The sequence below is a fragment of the Chenopodium album genome, chromosome 21, assembly GCF_948465745.1.
Source record: "Chenopodium album chromosome 21, dcCheAlbu1.1, whole genome shotgun sequence".
NCBI classification, from domain to species: Eukaryota; Viridiplantae; Streptophyta; class Magnoliopsida; order Caryophyllales; family Amaranthaceae; genus Chenopodium; species Chenopodium album.
Window position 1 is genome coordinate 16,703,956 of NC_137854.1, and position 12,091 is coordinate 16,716,046.

At 34.7% G+C, this 12,091-nt stretch overlaps 2 protein-coding genes across 4 annotated transcripts; both read right to left on the minus strand.

Annotated features, from left to right (window-relative positions):
- Window positions 1-632: 632 nt before the first annotated feature.
- Window positions 633-5,247, minus strand: LOC145602082 (uncharacterized). 3 transcript variants are annotated; one of them, XM_081658222.1, is made up of 8 exons: window positions 4,827-5,247; window positions 3,647-3,888; window positions 3,432-3,554; window positions 3,184-3,300; window positions 2,865-3,032; window positions 2,050-2,191; window positions 1,887-1,951; window positions 633-942 (listed from the first exon to the last, which is right to left on the minus strand). In XM_081658222.1, exons 1-7 carry the CDS (start codon window positions 5,185-5,187, stop codon window positions 1,926-1,928), a joined length of 1,179 nt encoding a protein of 392 aa, XP_081514348.1. In that variant the 5' UTR covers window positions 5,188-5,247; the 3' UTR covers window positions 633-942; window positions 1,887-1,925. The 3 variants fall into 3 exon arrangements, 2 of the variants coding, with proteins under 2 accessions (XP_081514348.1, XP_081514347.1); XR_014104498.1 differs by having other exon boundaries at window positions 901-942; window positions 1,887-1,982; XM_081658221.1 differs by lacking the exon at window positions 1,887-1,951.
- Window positions 5,248-6,224: 977 nt separating this feature from the next.
- LOC145602161 (uncharacterized) lies at window positions 6,225-11,251 on the minus strand. Its single transcript, XM_081658328.1, has 7 exons — window positions 10,802-11,251; window positions 9,617-9,858; window positions 9,399-9,521; window positions 9,129-9,245; window positions 8,775-8,945; window positions 7,975-8,116; window positions 6,225-6,628 (listed from the first exon to the last, which is right to left on the minus strand). The coding sequence occupies exons 1-7, from the start codon at window positions 11,151-11,153 to the stop codon at window positions 6,561-6,563; spliced, it is 1,215 nt and encodes a 404-aa protein (XP_081514454.1). The 5' UTR covers window positions 11,154-11,251; the 3' UTR covers window positions 6,225-6,560.
- Window positions 11,252-12,091: the final 840 nt, after the last annotated feature.

The window sequence follows — 12,091 nt, forward strand, 5'->3', positions numbered from 1 at the left end:
GTTCACATGCTCAAGCTCGTCCAATACCCCCTCGTCCATGTCCACCCCGCCAAACCCCTATACACCATCCCAATCCTTTGAATTTCTCACTCGTGCACCACTTTCGTCCGACATGCTCAAACCAACACAATTGGTTCTCACTCATTTTATCATGTCTGCAACTCCAATTTTCCTTTTAATATACTTCGTATTTATTTCTAACTATATCATATAATGTGTTCCCACTCATCCATCTTAATATAAGCATCTTCAATACCTAACATTCTAACCCATATAGCAACGCTAGTTTAATATGAAGTAGTAGATTTTTCCCTTTAATTTCTAATGTATGCTCCGGTCACACAATACCCCCAATTTGGATTAGTTATTAAATATAAAGAGAGTATTGCATTTAAAAGAAAATATAGGAAGTACTTAACACATTTTTTATTCTAATTGTATCAAAATTGGATCATGTCATACATATACAATTCGGGTTTAGGTCAAGTGATTTGAATTAGCCAACCAGACTCTAATATTGATTTTTAAGCAAGAGGAGAGCAAAACAAGCTACTGTTGTAGCCTTGTAGGCCTTGTATAGGAGGTGAAAATAAGGACAGACAGTAAATCAAAAAGGTAGCCTGCAACACGACTTACTGTAAGCAATTTATTTGAATATATGATTTGTGTTTAAGATTATTATGTACATGGCCATGCTAGAGAGATTGTCAATTTTCAAATTTTATGTACAAATCAACAATCACAAAAAAATTGGAGATGGGGAGGAACACGAGGATATTTATACAGATATTGCACAAAATAAGCTACATTTATCAATTTATCATGTTGATCTGACATTCACTGCTTAACAACTCAACTCGATGCTGGTTCTTGTTCACTGCTCAGAATCTCCAGATTCAGCAGATGACAAAGATCCAAACGTTTGGGCAATTAGGCTTCCGCCTGCATAACAAAGGAACTGCAATCAGCACAACCAGCAGAGGCGCAGCCACCAAGGGAATGCATGCAAACAAATATATGTATAAGATGATATGCTCAGATTTTTTGTTAATTGGTAATACTATCACTTTTCTAGTAGAAAATGTTGTGCCTTTCATTTTTTTTCTTAAAATCATACTTCATAAGATTTTTCTTTTCTACCAAAAAATTCCACCAAAACTACCACGTGACAGTAAATCAAATCTTTAAGGTGGTACGCACGCTGTTTGGTATGAAGCTAAAAAAAAAAAAAAAAAAAAAAAAAAAAAAAAAAAAAAAAAAAACTTCCAATAAGCCAGCCAAAAGATTAGTAGATTTCTCATACATGCAAGCAGACTACAGCTCAACAAAAATGTGATTTGTGTGCAAAATCGACAAGTCAAGCCTTTCATCTTTACCGAGTCTCTGCTAAGCATATTTAACAATATATGCAGATTATTGAGGCTGGTAAAGGTTAAGGTGGAACACCTATTTTGTTGAATGGGAAATAATTATTTTTCCCAAGTTCAAAGGTGGTTCAGGTTTCCTCAATCTATCTTTGGAATGTAACTACTGTTTTGAAGTTGTCAGACTCTATTAGAACTTAGAAAAAGAAAGCCTCTGGCATGGACAATTCAGTTAAACAAGCTGGCTTTTAGGAAGCCCCATTCCCCAAGCAAGGTTCCTGGATTACTAAACGCCATAAAAAATTAGCAATGATCTAGAGCACGCAAAGAACGGGCTGGACTCGTACAAAAAAATCTGGTCAAACATACAGGATGCATATACTTGACTCTCAAACTTTGCCCTGGATTCTTAAACTTGACACAGCACACAGTCATTGCTTTAAGAAATATGCAAGGCGTACACAGTAGAAATTTTGATCTAGGTAGAAAGAGCATGATTATATATGTAACGAATAATCTCACCCGCTATTTCCCCAGAGGCGTACTACCTAGATATAGGGGTTACATTTGCTGCTTTTTTCTTTCAACTGAGTGAGCCAATGATTGGTTCCCAAAAAACTACAGTGAACTCAAAGTTCAATTAGGAAAAAAAAAAAAAAAAAAAAAAAGAAAAGTGATTTCTTACCAAGGACAAGAGCAGCACCAATCCATCCATTAATACCCCATCTTTCACCAAGAAGGAACCAAGCAAAGCAAGCTCCCCAAATTGGTTCCAGTCCGTAAATAATAGCTGCTTCAGTTGCTGATACTTCCTGCACTGCAGCCATCTGCAGAACCAAACGCATTCAGAAATGATGGACAACATATGATAATCCTGAATGACAATAATTTCCTACATGGTCAACAATACTCCATATTCATAGCTTCTTTACTTTGAGACAACAAATGGTATGCTAAATAGTTCATTATACATCTAATTTATATTCCACGTATCATTTCCCAATTCCAGATTTCCAATTTCCTCTTTGAATGCTGATAGACAGTATAGAACTTGCAAGTTGAACTTAGGGAGGAAGTATAAAGGCAATAAAAGTAATTAGTTTTGAGATGTTTCTTTCATTTGTTTCGGCCCTTTCCTATACAAATAAATACTAGCCATGACTGTAAATCAGTCTTTCAAACTTAATAAATCCATGTATTTACTCAAGTTTTCAATAGATCCAGCACTCCAAAATGTTCAAGTTTCTGTTAAAGCCAATGTTCTCAACATTATTCTAATTCAAATGTAATCTGCATGCTATCTTGCTACCATACTGCACTCTTGGAAAATGTGGTCATGAAATTTTCTCAAGCAAAAAAAATTAAAAAATAAAGAGAGAGATGGAGAGAGAGAGCCTAATTAGAAGTAAGATGAGAGATCAAGATTAAATAATTATCAACCACGAGGGGGAGGGGGAGGGGGAAATGAAAGGGGCTCACATAATTTTAACTAAGCTTTACCTCTACCCATAAGCATATCCCGGAAAACACTCCTGTGTATATTGCTGGTATCCAAGGAAAAGAGACCCATGAAGCCCAAAACAATTCCCATGTCCAGGGTCTATGACTTTCATCAAACCAGCCTTCGAATAAGAACCAGATGATTGATGAGGTTGCAACAACACATACCTGGATGAAACCTCAGAACTGCTCAGAAAACAGGCAAAAATATCAACATTTGCAATAAAAAAGTTGCATTTTATTAAAAATTTGGATGCCTAGGAATTGAAACACTCAAGCCCAAACGTTAAAGTTGAAATTTTTCTTCAAGGCTCTTAACCTCATATCCAAGGAGTGGTATGAAGTTCTCCTTTGTTGTGGTTCTAGAAATTTGCTGAGTCTTCAACATATGGATACCAAAAAAAATCGCACTCAGAAGGTTAAAAAGATCTCCAACCTGAAAAAAATTTATGCTGAATTAATCAAATAATTACAAAGTGTCAACATCTTACAGCACAGATTTAGATAGAATGTGATTAAGAATTTTTCATTAAAAATGCAACATGAATTTAAGCATAAATCACTTACACTAGGCGGAGACCCACTAGATTCAAGCATAGTGACCCCTATAACAGACAATATAGCCCCAAACCATGTAAGAGGTGGAATCACTGATCCAAACATTCCACCAAGCAAAGGAATAACAATCACCTGAGCAATAGAATGACCAAGAAAGGAACAAAGAAACTTAATATCTACACCATACTAAATTGAGCTTCGATACAGGGACCATAGGAACTTACTCCAATCATAGAGATAAAAGATGCGCGTCCAGCATCAGAAGTAAGCAACCCAAATGCCTGCAAAAGATAAGCTAAACTGACCCATAAACCCAATTCAGCCCCTGCCTTACAAATGTGAGCATCATTTCTTGCTTCAAATGCAGCTGGTAGAAAGGGAATAGCTGATAGAGAAAATCTAACAACATTGAAAGTAGCAGGGTCCATAAATTCTTCAACCTCTTTCAAGACTGGAATGTCACTAGCTGCAACAATAATCAAACAATTTTTTCACTGCCTAGTAAGCAACCCTAAAAATAAGCAAGTAACCAGATAACACATTCAGCTACACGCCTACACTGACCCATATGCTATAAGAGCTCCACTATTTCACTGCCATAGAGCCATACGTGAAAATTTTCTCCAGACAACTGACATTACAATTGCAACAGAACGCAGCAGGTCAAGCACAACTCCTGATCCGTGATTAGCCATAACTCAACTCCAACACTCAATAACCCCTCGTAACACTTATCATACTCAGGACTTGATAAAACTTTCGTTTCCTTCTCAATACATATATCCTTGAAAGTTGAACATGTAACAGTGATGGTACAAAAGTGATTTTTCCAAGAAAATATTGCCAACGCAATTGTAGTTGGTGTGAAAAGATTATTCCTCATTATATGCCTTTGAAGCAGTAGTATAAAGAGTATCACCTTTAAAGAATTTCTCAACCTTTATCGTATTCAATGCCATTTGTTCTAATGTTAATCCTACAAATTATCAAAGACAAATTACATTCTACCCAGTGAAGCACTATAAAAGCAATTATGGCCGAGAAGCTTCCAATCAATCATCTTAAATTACACTGTCTTTGTTGTTCAATACAATAAGTAATTGCATAATCTTGATATGATTTCGACATCAACCAAGGCAACTAACTGGATGCCTCTCATTAAGATCATTACATAAGCCATGTTTAGTTCACCATACTTCCACTTTATCAAACAAAGAATAAGTTTAATTTGGCTAAAAATGATTTCTAATCACTAGTTGAAAAGTTCAGGTAAGTTCAAATAAGATTAGGTTGAAAATCAAATTAATAAAACGCACTATTTAACACAAGAACAATTAAGTTATAAAATTCACATAAAATTAACAAAATTAATCAAAAAAAAAATAGAAAACATAAAGAACACACCATAAACAATAGTAATGACATTAAGCAAAACAATGGCGCGAACTTTCTTGGAGGTGAAAAAGATCCTACACCACAATGATTGGCTGTGGAATAACAACTTGAATGAATTGAATCCAATAATATCCGGGGATTTGATCGGCTGAGAAGCCGAAAGCGCCTTCGGTGGAGTATTATGATTGGCGGGAGTCCTACAAAGGTAGACAAATCTGTTGGATGGCCTAGAATATGTAATAGGAGAAGGTGAATGAGGAAATGAGAGAGAAATGAATGGATTTGAATGTTGACAGAAAAATGAAGTTTTTGAAGTTTGCTGCTGCCATGGATATCTGCTGCTTGAGCTTGAAACTACTGCTGAAGCCATTTTTGTTACTCTCCCACTCTCTCTCTCCTCCAAGAGTTTACCAAAAAATCCTACTTTGTGTTTTTGGTTTATGCATTTGGATTATACTAATAAATGGATTTGATTTAACTTATTTGAAAGGGGTCAGATGCTGTTTGTGTAGTGTGGAATATAATTATGCACAAAATATAATCCATTCTATCGGTTTAATTTTGAATTTTGACATTATATACGAATGCATGTGATGAGAAGAGAGATAGAAATAAATGATAATTTAAAAAGAAAAGAAAAAATTTGTTGCACATAATGTGTAACATCCATTTTTAGTAAATGTTGCACATAATATGAACGAAGGTAGTATTATATGATAAATCATATATAAATCAACCTATTAATGAGATAACCTAAATTACACAAGAAATATTTTATAGAATATTAACAAGATAATATATAAATCTATTATCTATCATTATATGTTGGACATTTTCCTCCTACATGACACAAACGACACCTTCAGTCATCACTTTTGCTTATAACTCTCCTTGTTCTCAATCTTCCTATGTAGCCACAAATGAATGCATAGCGATATTCTAAACCCACTGCATTCCTAATCAATAGTAACGATCTAAACGAGTAGTTTGATCCATATTGGAGCTTCAGTAATCAGTTCTTTCATAACATCTTCGCTAGGAGGCCATGGATTCATCACAACATGCTGACTACCATCCAGATTAATATGCTTTATTCCTTACATAACAGCGCAGGGTCAACTTCAATTGTTTTGTTCCTACCATCATTTAATCCTTATATCTAAATTTCGCCATAAACACACCATTACTTAACAGCACAGCCTTCTCAAATCTCAATACCAATTTTTCCCTTACTCTCCTTACAAACGCATTAACAACATGAAATGGAGGTTTTATCCTGAAAATGTAACAGGCAAATTGCAGTTCCCTAGTATTCATTTTCAGATTGAACAACTTGCGCAATTTGTAACAATTTTCACATAATGCTGAGAGTTCTGAATTTCTGATAAACAAACAATTAATGTGAAGTATGTAATAATGTAAATAGCTGTATATATGTCAAATTCAAGATTGTAATAAATTCAATATCTATACATTATAATAAGATTACATACCCAAAACACTAAACAGAAACTATTTCATAAATATGCCAAACTTCGAAACTTAAGGCAGCAACGCTGCTGACTACTGGCTTAGATGAAGGATATTAACATGTTTTCTCTTTAACTGTTATGTATTTATGTATCAGGTTTATGTACACTAAAACTATGGTGCTGTCTATACATACACTGCACATCTTAGCTACATTATCTATCACTCAAGTGTGATCTACCATTCCAGATCTAAAATTTGAGCCTATTCAGATCACCCCTCACCACTGCCAGAATCTGTAGACGATAAAGATCCAAACATATGAACAACTAGGCTTCCACCTGCAACAGAGGATAATTTGTAATAAGCACGAGTGAGGTACAACCATCATGATCACTCATACATAATAACAGGAGATATTCAAGTATAGCGTTGGATAGAACATAGAAGTTTAGATATTAATGCATTAGAGACTGGAACAAACTTCAAAACAAGCGGCTGGCAAAGAACAAGAGTGGCTTCTACTGTTCTACATCAACTTACTACTTTGCTTTATGGGTAATAATGTTTGGACTTATCCTTTTCCTTATGTCTCTAACATTGACGTTTCCTATCCTTCTGATAAAATCCTTCCAGAGAGAAAACCATAACAAATACAGAGTAAATCGAAGCATTTATGGTGGTGCCTCTCAATTGGGGAAACAACAGGTTTTGGAAACTACCAGTGAGATACATAGGGGTTCTGTCTGATAAACTAAAAAGCTGATTGAAACTCCTCCAGGTAAGCCATCGGGCTAGTTAATCGCTCTCATATGCAGGCAGATTGTAGCACATCAAAACAAATATTTTTTGCTGTGAAAATCTGACTGGACAAACCCTACAGTTTCATCCAAATCAGGTTTCGGATTTAGCTTGTAACGCTGATATGCAGGTCGTTGTCATGGATTGTAAGAGGGTAAGGAGGAGAAAAGTTCCTATTGAACCATACATTCATGTTTCCATGTCCAAAGGTGGTCTAGTGTTCAATCTCCGGGATAGGTTTTTGGTTACCCACTTTGAAAAAGAAGCCTATGGTAAGATGAATCAACCTATCACTGCTATAACTCGAACCATGCCAATTTCTGTGAAGCTCACATTCTTGAGAAATCTTTATTGATAACTATGGGTAAATGCTTTATATAACAGCAAAGATCATATGATTCCTATCATTTATCAATCACTGCCCTGGTCTAAAATGTTTCGGTCACTTCTAGTACTCCCCGCAAAAAAATTTGCGATTGGCAAGCAGTTTTTTAAATGCTTCTTAGTTCTTACAATAGAAAGAATTAGTGAAATGAGGATCAATAAAAATTCCACCTCAGAAATCCAAGCTAGATGCAGAGGCTTAAATTACAAATGGCTAAATTTGTCCCATTCCAAGTGGGAACAGATACGGGCCTCCAATCAAAAGGACAGAAGCATTGGCACTTAGATTTGCATAGGTGTACTTGCAGCACAGATTCACATATTCATTAGAATGTTTGCTCCAGATTTAAGAAAGGAATTAAATCTGTAATGAACAATATCACCCACTTCCACTACATCAGCCCAGATAGGTGTTGATTTTCTTTCTTTATTTCTCTTTTTTGGGGGAAGGTGTTGCATTTGTAATTTACTGTGAGGACTAATAAAATTAGTGATTGCGTACCAAGGATAAGAGCAGCACCAATCCATCCAACAGTGTCCCATCTTTCACCAAGTAGGAACCAAGCAAATCCAGCACCCCAAACAGGTTCTGTTGCATAAATAATCGCTGTTTCAGTTGCTGATACATCTCTCATTGCAGCCATCTGCATAACCATATGTATTCAGAAATTTTTATGTCACATAAGATTTTTACCTGATAATATGATATCCTAGATGGTCAGCAATACACCATATTCACAATTTGTTTACTTGTGACCAAAACAAGAAGAAAAAAATATGCTATGCAGTGTGCACCTAGATGTATCTTCTATAACAATACCCAACACTTCCAGATTATTAATGTCAATACTGATACCCACTAAAAAGAACAATTTTACCATTTTTTTTTTTTTTTTAAAAAAAAAAAAAAAAAAAGCAAAACATTCTTCTGATTTTATAATCTACTCCACGTTGTTTATCTCAAAAGTTTTCACAAGGTTCACTAGACCCAGCACTCAAAAATGCAAAAATTTCCACATCTTAAGCTTCTGTCATTGCTATTGTCACTACATGACTCTAGTTACCATTAACGGATGGAGAGGGTCATCAGCATGCTATCTCTATTAGCATAAAGAGCTCTAAATCTGTGGTCTGTCAAATTTTTTTTGAAGTATGTGCTAGATGGCCAAGAAATAATTTCAAGAAGAACAAGAAACAGGAATGTAATTCATATACAAAGTTAAATAAAGATGCAAGTAGCCAATGCTCATATGAAGGAAAAGAAGTGTAATATAGATCAAACTAAGGTTGAGAGAAGTTTACCTCTACCCATAAACATAACCCGGTTGTTAATACTCCTGTGTATATTGCTGGTATCCAAGGAAAAGAGACCCATGAAGCCCAAAACAAATCCCATGTCCAAGGTCTAAGACTTTCACCGAACCAACCTTCGAAGAAGAACCAGATCATTGATGATAGTGCAACAACGCATACCTGGAGGAAACCTCAGAACTGCTCAGGACACAGGCGAAAACATCAATATTTTCAATTAACAGGTAGCATCTTTTTTTAATTTTTTTGGTGACATATGTAAAGTATTTCTGAATAGGAAATGAACCTCAATTGCCAAAACTTTGAATATGAAAATTCCTTCAGGGCTCCTATAAGTGAGCTTACCTCATATCCAAGGAGCGGTATGAAGTTCTCTTTGCTTGTGCATCTTGAAATTCTTTCAGTTCTTAACATATGAATACCGAAAAAAACTGCACTCAGGATGTTAAATAGATCTCCAACCTGAAAAATGATTGTACTGAGATAGTTAAGACTTAAGATATCAGACAGTGCCATATTATCTAGCACAGAGCTCAGATATTGGTGATTACTAATTTATCTATGATAAGAATGTAATGACATAAAGCACAGACTGGCCTGGCATAAGATACTTACATCAGGCGGAGACCCAGTAGATTCCAGCATAGCAACCCCTACAACCGACATGATGGCACCAAACCATGTAAGAGGTGGAATCACTGATCCCAACATTCCATCAAGCAAAGGAACCACAATCACCTGAGCAGAAGAATGACCAAGAAATCAACAATAAAATATCACAGTCAATACATTACAACCAGATGAGGTTTGATATCCGGAATATAGAAGCTTACTGTAAGTATAGAGATAAAAGATGCACGTCCTGCATCAGATGTAAGTAACCCAAGTGACTGGAAAAGATAACCTAAACTGGCCCATAAACCCAATTCTGCCCCTGATTTGAAGACATGAGCATCATGTCTAGCTTGAAATGCAGCTGGTAGAAAGGGAATAGCTGATAGAGTAAATCTAACAACATTGAAAGTTGCAGGATCCACAAATTCCTCAACTTCTTTCAGAACTGGAATGTCACTAGCTGCCACAATAGTCAAAACCATCATTCATAACATTCAACCGGAAATTACATGTTAATGATATCATTAAACAATCTTTGAAATAGGCAAGCAATTGCAAACATTATGACAGCTGTAATATTTCACAGTATTCACTACATAAGTTAGAATATAGGCAGTCAAACACGCCTCAATTTCTGATTGATAATAAACCACTGGGAATCATATAGAAGACATATCTACTCAATAGCACCTCACAATTTTCACTTCACTCATCTTTTTTCAAGCTCTTTATATGTCCTTTTCTTTACATCGTACGATTCCTTATGACGATTCATGTTAGCCACCCCAAATCATCTTGGGACTAAGGCTTTGTTGTTGTTGTTGTTGTAGCAACTCGCAACACTTATCATTTCCAATTCAAACCAAATTTAGAGTAAAAATCTTTCAAAGAACTCTAATACATGAAGGAAAAAATCACTCCTCAATATATGTAGTGACAGTAGTAAAAAAGCATTGAAAAAGAATCTCTACCCTAATCATATTTCTGGCCATTATTTCTGTCTTTCTGAAGCCAATCTGCATTAGTATTACCATAGCCAAATGTATAATTTATCAATTGAAGATCTATCAAAGTAATTAATCAACAACTATAAACTAGAATAAAATATTACAAAGTAATACTATAACAACAAAGCCTTAATCTAAAAATGATCTGGGTCGACTCACATGAGAAGCAAAAATGATTTGAGGTCGGCTAACTTGAATCATCGTAGAAACCGTCCAACTACAAACTCTAATAATTATTATCTAAAACTTATAAACTACAATTAATTTCATAAATAATACCGAATTAACAATAATCACAAAAACATTTAAATTAAATTTTTATGTACAAAAAAAAAAAAAAAAAAAAAAAAAAAAACTATAAATTAAACCAAATATTGAACAGAATAAAGAACGCACCATAGATAACAGTAATGACATTAAGCAAAATAATGGCGCGAACTTTCTTAGAAGTGAAAAAGATCCTACGCCACAATGATCGCTTTTGAAACAACGCCCCAAATTCGTGGGATTTGATCGGTTGAGAAACCACTATTGCCTTCTCTCGATTATCATTTGCAGAATACTTGCAAATGTAAACGTATTTTTTGGATGCATTAGAATTTTTAGAAGAAGAGGAACACGAAGAAGAAGATGAAGAGAGAGAAATGAATGAATTGGAGAAGGATGAAAGTGTAAAATTGGTGTGAGGTTTTGAGATTAACTGCCATGGATGGCTGCTGTTTGAGCTTGATAGTGCTACTGAAGCCATTTTGTTTGATTTTGCTGATTTTTTTTTTTTTTTTTTTTTTTTTTTTTTGCTACTCTTATGATTTGATTATTGATTTATGATTTGTAATATTTGAATTGATTTGATTTTTGGGGGAAAGAAGTTAGATTTTGTATGTGGACTTGGATGTGAATTGTGAAAATATCTTACACTCGGTCTGTAATATTCATCACGTTTTTCTTGTTTGGTTTTTCGGACATTAATTAAGGTAGTTTCATTGTTTTACCTTTTTGCCCTCCACACCATTGTCACCGGCCAAATTTGTGTATTGTTGTAAATCTTGTAATCGTATATGGGTGAAAACTGAAAATGTCAATTTTAGTCAACAATCCGGTTTCAAGATATGGTTAATTGGGTTGTGGGTTGAAACGGGTCGGGTTAAAACAAATTCAAATGATTAGTGAATTGATTCAGATCAAGTTAGATTTTTTAAAGTTTTTTTGTGCTTTAAATTTAGGGCTAATAATTAAATCGGGCATATTGGGTTGGAAACGATCTTAATTAGGTTAAAATGGATTTCGTTTCAAACCAAATTAAAGGAGGTCATAATAGAATTAGATTTTAAATATCGAGTAGCGGGTTGGAATATATTGAGTCATACTCGAGTTAGGTCATAATCAAATTTAGTCAACCCGATAGTAGGTTGAAACAAGCTGAGTCATAAATAATTTGTTGGATTACTCCCTCCGTGTTTTAGTAAGTGTTACAGATTGACTTTTTCCATTATTCACATATTGGTTTTGAGTTGATTAATTCACTAACATATAAAAAACAAATGATATTGTATAATACATTGTTGGATTCGTAATAATGTATACTTCATAATATGAATTTTCCTTTAATTTTATTAACATATGATTAGATAAATTAATAGTCAAAGTCGTGTCTTGACATGCGTGTTTAGTTAAACTGTAACACTT

Excerpts from the sequence above, each read along its gene's own strand:
- LOC145602161 (XM_081658328.1), bottom strand. The coding sequence starts at position 11,153 with ATGGCTTCAGTAGCACTATCAAGCTCAAACAGCAGCCATCCATGGCAG. Across the intron at positions 9,859-10,801 it reads TGTCATTACTGTTATCTATG|CTAGTGACATTCCAGTTCTG; the intron begins GTGCGTTCTTTA and ends CTATTGTGGCAG. Across the intron at positions 6,629-7,974 it reads TGGTGCTGCTCTTATCCTTG|GTGGAAGCCTAGTTGTTCAT; the intron begins GTACGCAATCAC and ends CCTCTGTTGCAG.
- LOC145602082 (XM_081658221.1), bottom strand. The coding sequence starts at position 5,187 with ATGGCTTCAGCAGTAGTTTCAAGCTCAAGCAGCAGATATCCATGGCAG. Across the intron at positions 2,192-2,864 it reads GGATATGCTTATGGGTAGAG|ATGGCTGCAGTGCAGGAAGT; the intron begins GTAAAGCTTAGT and ends TTGGTTCTGCAG. Across the intron at positions 943-2,049 it reads TGGTGCTGCTCTTGTCCTTG|GCGGAAGCCTAATTGCCCAA; the intron begins GTAAGAAATCAC and ends TTTGTTATGCAG.